The 8479-nt window shown below is 35.2% G+C and overlaps 1 protein-coding gene across 2 annotated transcripts; it reads right to left on the bottom strand.

Annotated features, from left to right (window-relative positions):
• Positions 1 to 508: 508 nt before the first annotated feature.
• Positions 509 to 7178, bottom strand: CD69 (CD69 molecule). 2 transcript variants are annotated; one of them, XM_065887640.1, is made up of 5 exons: positions 7115 to 7178; positions 3519 to 3641; positions 2178 to 2377; positions 1724 to 1827; positions 509 to 690 (listed from the first exon to the last, which is right to left on the bottom strand). In XM_065887640.1, the coding sequence occupies exons 1-5, from the start codon at positions 7176 to 7178 to the stop codon at positions 582 to 584; spliced, it is 600 nt and encodes a 199-aa protein (XP_065743712.1). In that variant the 3' UTR covers positions 509 to 581. The 2 variants fall into 2 exon arrangements, with proteins under 2 accessions (XP_065743712.1, XP_065743713.1); XM_065887641.1 differs by lacking the exon at positions 3519 to 3641.
• Positions 7179 to 8479: the final 1301 nt, after the last annotated feature.

The following is an 8479-nucleotide window of genomic DNA, read 5'->3' as shown; positions in this document are numbered from 1 at the left end:
GGGGGGCAAATGACAAAGTAACTTGACAAACTTCTTTAAAAAGAGAGAAACATTACAAAGCTTCATTTCATAAGCATTTGCCCATTGATAAATGTCCTCTGAGTTCAAGAAAAATGCATTTAGACTAAATACCTCTGTTGCCAGTTAAAATTTCCTCTGTTTACATTCAGCTTTTAATACTACTATTTAATTCCTTCATCCAGTGCAAACGCATGAAGGGACACGTTGTTCACAGTCATTCAACAATAAATAATATCTCTAAACTTAGTTACCTTATTATTTCTGAATTAAAAACATATAAAGTGCATTCAAAAGCTTTGAAGTCATTTTTCTCATTCTTGGACAAAATTAGTCAACCTGTAACATTTTCAGCTCATGGCAGAAGTATTCCACAGTGCAGATATGCCTGGAATTTTTCTCCCTTTTTTCCACAGTCTTGTTTGGAAGAAAATTTCCAAAATAGTAAAAAGTTTTTTTCACGAAGTCTTTATGGGAAACTTCTGACCATAGAGCACCATTTGTCAACACACATTTCCTTGAGTCCCATGATAGAATAGTATATAAGCAAATATGATTCCTCTTTATTTGGAGGGTTTGCTACATATCCAGTGTAAATTCTTTTCACATTCTGTGCTGCTGACCTCCGTGCTGTTCAGAAATGCACAGTTCTCAGATCCTGTAAGGTTGAACCTGTCAACAATAAAGAAACCAGAATTATTTTCAGTTTATCATTTCCGTTCAGTTACATGAGAATCAACTTTGCGGTGGTGGAGACGGTGGTTTCTGCTTTTTTTTTTTCTTAGTAGGAATGCATGAAGCAAGTGCGCCAATCAAATGATCACAGAGTAATCTGCAGAGACAGTTGACAAAGACCCAAAAGAATAGTATGTGGCGAGAAGATACAAAATTAAGAGTAGACGGCTCCATTTTTTTGGTTGGTGTATCACCACAGAAGTGACTCGTTCATGTTTGAGCTCACAAACCATTCCCAGAAAGTATAAACATTCAACAATCATGTATACTAGCGCACAGAGTTTTAGAGGGTAACAGTCCCTGGTGCCCATTTGTGGGTGTGATACATACCAAGGATTCCTTTTCTAGAGATTTAAACTAATTTTCTGTTTCTTTAATTTTCATAAAACTATTTAGGGAGCTAGAAATTCTTTCAAGTCTGAGTTTTCAGATGACAAAGATTAACACTAAACTTATACGATGTCCTTCAAATTTTAAAATGTACAGGTAATGGCAATAAAATCAGCATTTTTATTCTGGGGCAGGTTTTCTCTCAGATCCATAGAAGCTTCTAATTAGGTATTGAAAATACTGTTCTTTATCTCTGTGGAGATGAGAACTGGGAAAGCAAAAAGGGAATTACTAGCTTGTCAATAAAATATAAATATGAGATTGGAAATGTTGTATTTTTTTCCCATCATCATATTTATACCTGGAATATTTCTGAGTTTTATTCCACTCAAATTTGCTGAGATCAAGTTACTAAGAAGCAGTTATCGTATGAATTCCAAGCAGATAAAAAGAAAAAAATGGTAATATTAAAGCCCTTCTTTAAAGAGGTCCGTAGAGTATAACATACAAAAGAGATTGTTGAAGTTCTGCTTATAAAGAGCTCAATCTTCATGTAGAGCAGCACTTCTAAAGGAAAAAAGGAAAGTGGTTCCCTTGAGCTGCCATCCTGGGGAGGATAAAGAGATATCTTGAAACTCACCAGTTATTAAATTTTTTGCCATTTGACCATTTCCACATCTGGTCACCTTCATTTTTCAGCCCAATCCAGTGTTCAGTTCTACCCACATGTTGTTTTAAAAAGATCTTGAAGAAAGCACAAAGGAACTGTATGTTAAACCACCCATCCTAGTAAGTATGTAATAAATCTTGTTTCTTAAATCTGCAACTCGTAGGCATGATAGCTAAGCTGATTATTTACTAGTTCTACGTAGGTTCAGCTCATGTGGATTTTTGGCCTTTGAGGCTAAACAAATCCCATTTAAAGACTAAATTGAACTCTCATTTTGACCTCAGACTGATCCTGTGGCTTTCTGTGACTGAATTTTCCCGGGTGGGAGACAGATACAATGTCTTCCCTTAGAAGGAAACCGCAGAGTAGCTATATAAAATAGAAGAGCAATATCTTATGGAATTGTTTTTGAATACTATCTTACCACGTCCTCTTCAGAATCAATGACAGCAAGAGTGGCACTGTGTTTGGAGCAAAAGTTTTGGGCCAAGGTCCAGTTCCTTGTTTTCTTGGAAATAAGATAACATTTCCCTTGGTATACTATCCAATCATCTGAGCATGAAGAAACATGGGTGTTTGGTGGCACCGAGGACATATATTGGCCTGGACAGTTGTACTGGCCCACTGTGAACAGGAAAAGTGTTTGTTTTAGTAACACAAGAAACCAAATACCCACAGTGTGCAAAACTAGTTCAGGGGATGCTGTGCTGTGCGAGGTGATAAACGAGCAGAGGAAAGAAGGTGAATTCTTTTTTTTTTTTTTTTAATGAGTTCTTTTTTTAAAAAAATTTTTGAAGTATAGCTGACGAGAGATGTTATATTAGTTTCAGGTGTACAACATGGTGATTCAAAATTTTTATACGTTATATATGCTCCATTTAAAATTATAAAAAAGGAAGGTGAATTCTGGAAAGAGTAGGAAGAAGGCAGCTTCTCACTTTATCTGATCTCTCATTGCACCTAAGCATCATGGTACGAGAAATAAGAGGGAGTCATCTCATCATCATCTCATCATCTCATCATCTCATCATGGTATGAGAAATAAGAGGGAGTCACTTTGGTCAGAAAGTGGAGGGTAAATTTTAAAATCTTGAAAATAGTCTTTGGACTAGAAAGGCTAAATTACACTAAAATTCCAAGTAAGGTTTTGTATCTGAATGCAGATGGGGAAGAATTTGAAGACGTAGTGTATACAGACCTATACTGGAAGGTAGAGGAGAGAATACTTTGCAGAGGAGCGATTCAGCATACACAAAAATTTATGGTTGGGGATGTATCATACAACTGTAACATTTCATGTTTGTATAAGACACAAATGTATCTTGGTATAGCTGTATGTTTCGAATACCATAACACAACTGACTCTCTGGGAGCTTCTAGATATATCTATATTCCGTGGCTTTTGAGATAAGAGACTGACCAATTCCTGATTAATCTATGGCTTAGGTGTTATTCTTTTCATCAACAATGAATGCGCAGGCCACATTTTTCCCGTTAAACGTCTATATAGTTAGACTCTAAATCGGCCCCTTTTATTCCAGATTTAAACATCTGCTTACATGTAATTTTCTCCCACAGTATTGTATAAATCATAAGCACTTTTAATATTTCTAAAGCACTAGAAAACTAAACAAAAGTATTGCATCAATTATTCAAGGAATGTGGAGTCATATTTAACATTTCCTAGGAAATTGGTCGTGTATGAAAAATGAGATTGTCCTAAATTAATCAGAACTTTTGATGAATTTATGAAGTGCAGACCCACCTGATAAAGCAACGAGAGCTATGATTAGAATGGTGATGAAGACCACGTTCACTACAGCACATGGGATGGGAACTTGAATGGACCCTTCATGATATGCCGCAAAATGAAGCCTGGTGGCATTATCTGAAGAGAGAAAGTAGAGGATGAATTCATGCAGGCTATAGAAGTAAGAAAGAGACATTTGATTTTCTCTTGAGGCATTTAAAATAAAAAAATAGCTATGTGTCTCCCTATCTTCTTATATATGAAATTTATAAGTTAATTTCCCTCAAGGGTTGAGTGAATTTGGATAGTTTATTTTTGGCTAGAAATAAAACAATCCAGTCACAATAATGATATCATAAAATATCTCCCCCAAATATGTACTCAGTAGCTATGAAAATTCTAAATATATCATAATTGTATTGTTTTAATCACAGTAAGAACATTTAGTAAATATCTGATTACCCTAGAAGGCATATAAAAAGAACATCCTATGTACAATCCCTTAAATTCTCTGTAGTTACTGTTTAAGGGAGATGGTATAAATGGGTATAAATGTGGGTGATATAATAAAAAATGTTGAATTGATATAAAAATATATACAACTGGAATGACTAAAAATTTAAAAAATTATCCAAGTATCCATCAACATGAAAATGGATAAACAAATTATGGTATACCCATACAAGAAATTCTACTCAGAAACTTAAAAATTGGAACAACTGTTGCATGCAACAAAATGGATGAATCGCAGAAAAAAAAGTTGAGCAAAAAAAATCCAGCCACAATTATATACTGTATATATTCATTTATAGGACATTCAGGAATAGCTGAACTAAACTTGATGATAGAAATGAGAAAAGTGATTGCTTTTATGTGTTGGAAAATTAATTTGACTGGAAAGGAACACAGGGCAACTTTCTGGGGTGATGAAAAATGCCAAATGTTGATGGGAGGTGTAGTTATAACTCATTAAACTGTATATGTATGATCTGTGCCTACATTGTATGTCAATTTTACCTCATTTAAAAATAACAGGTGAGTGAAAAATAAGATGTTTGAATTTTCCAAGAGGAGTTAAAATAATAGAGGAAATTTAACAGTACTATAGACTAAATATTAGGTGGAAATAGGTTTTTTCATTTATCCTTTGTATAATGCTAAAACCAAGTAAAAGTTTTATTTCATCAATGAGAAATACTTTTGTGGAAGGATTTAGAATATGAATATGATGTGAATGATGATTCTTAGTTACCAAAAAAACCTACCACCACCAACAACAAAGCTAGAAAGATATCTGTTCCAGATTAGAAATAAATAATTGAGAAAGGAGAGAGGGGAATTTTGTGACTCAGAGTTTGAATTTGAGTTTTGCTAGGATGAGCTATCAGGATATTTAAAATTCGGCCTCACAGGAGATATATAGATCCCTATTATGCTCTCAAAAACTGAAATGTAAAATAACTACTTGAATGATATTAAAACTTACCATGAAAGATAGTCTCAATATGCAAAAATATCCTATTTTTCAGTATGGGTGGCTTTCATAATTAAAAGGATGTCTATACAGACACAACTTGAAATTCGTGTATTTTTTTTCCTTAAAGCCTTTCTTTAAGGTTAAACTAGGCAAAGAGATGCTGCTTTCTTTCACAGTAATTTTGCTATGTAATGGATGTCAGCATCAACTGTTGCTTCTTCTGAGGATTGTTTTTCCCAGTATAGATCTACGTTCAGGTTTTGCAAGAGAAGGCTTTACTTCACTCCCATCTGGTTCTATTTCTCTCAGCTTCTTAAAGCAAACCTTCCTTTTTTCACCAGCATACAACTGTCACCGGAAGCAGCCTTTCGTAGCTAGGGTAGCAAGTTCAGAGCTCTCTGTCTAGTTTCACTTCTTACCATGTGAGACTCGATCATGGGGTTCAAACTCAATGCAGGGACAGCTTTGGCTCTTCAGCAAGTGCCAACACATCCAAGTAACTCATGGACGCCAGAGCCCATTGGCTTATCCACTGGACTCACTCTATTGGCTTATCCAGTGGGTAAGCTATGGAGATGATTCTCAGACTGTACTTTATATCCATTAGTGAGGGCTATTGTTACTCACAGTTTGACTTATCACCTAGGTAACAAAACACTCCCCTAAGAGCATACTTCTGCTTGGATTACAAGCTCTGTCCATTAATGGAGAAATTGAAAACAAATCCACTAGTACATATTGAATCACCAAGGGTGGTGATCAATAATTGTTTATACTAATGAAGCAAGTACAAATAGCAGCGTAGACTAAACATTCATAAATTAAATATTCAACAGAAAATTGGAATGATCTCAGGAAAAGTTAAGAATTACTACAATAGCTCCTTCTTGTTTATTGAGTGGTTTTATTCTTAAATCTATTTTTTCTTTTGGGCAGCTCAGCTGAGCCATCAAGTTATGGCTATCTGGTTACCAAAAAATTTTTGTGGCTTGTACTTGCCATCCACACTTGATTTTGTGTTCTTAAGTGAAAGATGGGTTTATCAGAGGTAATGAATGCTTTTCTAAAGCAAACCACTCTAGTAGACCCATACTCAGAAAACAGTCCCTTCCTCTAGATTTTTTTTAGCTCTGCTGTTCATAACACATTCTTTGTTACTGGTTAGGTTTGCTTACAAGTAAACTCTAGTTCCTACATGCTAGTGCTTGGGGCACCTCATTAATTAGAGAGGAAGAGAGAGATAAATGAAACCAATCAAGAAAGCCTCACCAAAACAAATTATTGTAAAACAATGGGAAAATCCTGGTAATCGAAAATAGAAAGGTCTGAGGACAGAATAGACAAATAGAAAAGAAGAAAAAGTATATAGCAAAGATGATCATGTTTTGATGAAAAATAAAAGAAAGGAAGAAAAACATCTGATTCATGTAGAATTTGAAGCCCACGATTAGAAGGGTGAAATAGAAGAGCGAAATGGAGGAAAAGAGTCCCATAAAGAATATAGAAGATTTCATTTTCAAGAATTCTTTCATGACTTTCTCCTAATAAGTTACCATTGGACACTGTAAATGTTCCGATGTTTATATGGACATTCTCTCAAAAATTAGAAACCTTTGTTCCCAGCAACTGGAGGATCCTGTCTTGAGAACACCAGATAAGGCACACACAGAAAGCACAAAATGGTACAAGGTAAAGGCAATCAAGAATGTAATTGTTTATGTGGAAAACAGAGTTTTCCATAAAGAGAGTCAGTGCTTCCTGTAGGATGGATATGGGAAAATGATGGACAGTTCACTGAGCTAGGGCAGTGAGGTTTCTAATTAAATACGAAAAATTGAGATGATATAAACTAAAACAAAGAAACAAACCTTTAGAGAGCTTCTGAAATTCACCCTTGTGATTTCCTCTCAAGTTTCTATTTGTCTTCTCATAGAAAAAGAAATATTTACTTCTTGCCCATTTTCTCCTTTATCCCAACTGAAATAGAATGTAACCAAGTTCTTCAAAAGACAAGCTGCATTTCCCCCCTAACTACCGTTATAGATCATAGATAGATAGATAGGTAGGTAGATAGATATAAATATAGATATATTGATAGATGCTACCAGGATATGAGGAGTAAGACCTGACTTACTTTGTTGTCCTCTTTTCAGATGCAAGGAGCTGGTCTCTGTTGCAGAACAATCTTCAGAATTCATCTTTATCCTCGTCACGATCCCTTGGTTAATCGCAGGTCAAGCCAGTCCACATTGAGTCTTTGCTGGAGCTCTTGTTCAGTCTCTGAGTCTCTGAGATATCTTAGCATTTATATTCAGTTACATTGTCTCCACCCACTTCCTCTCACCTCCGGATCGTTCAGCTACTTCTGTCCTCTTTAATTCATGCTCCAGTGGCCCAAACAGTTTACAATGCGGTGTTGTGGTGAGCTACGGGTTTTCCCTGCTGTCTGAAATGTGCTTTCTCACAATTGTAGGTGCAGCGTGAAGAGACAAGCGCGATTTCCCCAGAATCCGAGATATCCTTTCTTAAATTTGTAGAAAACAAATAATTTAGGAAGCAGAATATCTAAGTAAAGAATTAAAAGTTAGGGATTCCTATCTTTGAGATGGAAATAATGTGGGGAGTAATATATCCCTGGAATCCCATTCATTCATATAATCATATACTTAACAACTATTATTTTATTGAACATCTACTATGAACCTGACACTGTTTGGGGTTAGAGGATTTATTGTTGAATAAGAAAGTTGCCACCTCTATTCTCATGCATCTTTCTCCAGTCTGGAAGAGTTTAACTTAGCAAGCTATAAACTGGCTTTCAGAAATGTGTCATTCAATTCTTCCCTGGGGACTAGTTTTTCAAGGTATCATTTAGCAAGTAGCTGGTTTAATGGAGGAAATAGACCTTGTGGCTGGTACTTCCTTTCTATGCTCTAAAATTGTTTATCTTAAACGATCTGTTTCATTTATCTCCTGTTAATTTTCATGTCATATTTTACTGTCATTTAGACTGCCCTATTTCCCCTCAGTAATATCTTATTCTGTTTTTCTCCAATCTTCTAGATTATTATTTTCATATACCTCTGACACTTTGGACATCTGAGAATGATTATTATAAAAATATATTGCCATAGTACTAATATCATCCAGATAAGTTATTAAGGTCAATACAAAATGAATGTAGAATATCTGTGTCTAGTGATTTAAGGAGGGGATTAAAATATCACTCTGGTTAATAATCTTAGTGCCCTCAAATGTTATCATTAATATGACTAGAGTACAGATATTCTGTTTTCAGAGTAAAGCGTTTGTGAAAATGTTATGGTTAAGTGGGTAGAAAATTACCATCTATTGTAGGCTAGTTAGACCATCATATTTATTTGTTTACCTAAGACACGAAGAGGTACACGTTGGTCCTAAAACTCTCTTTGTTCTTCTTTATTTTTCACTCAGTTCCTAGTATGTTTTCCACATAGCAGCTAGAGGGGTTGTTTTATAA

This window comes from Phocoena phocoena, chromosome 11 (assembly GCF_963924675.1).
Source record: "Phocoena phocoena chromosome 11, mPhoPho1.1, whole genome shotgun sequence".
In the NCBI taxonomy this organism is placed as follows: domain Eukaryota; kingdom Metazoa; phylum Chordata; class Mammalia; order Artiodactyla; family Phocoenidae; genus Phocoena; species Phocoena phocoena.
This window is presented reverse-complemented; position numbering and strand designations above follow the sequence as displayed.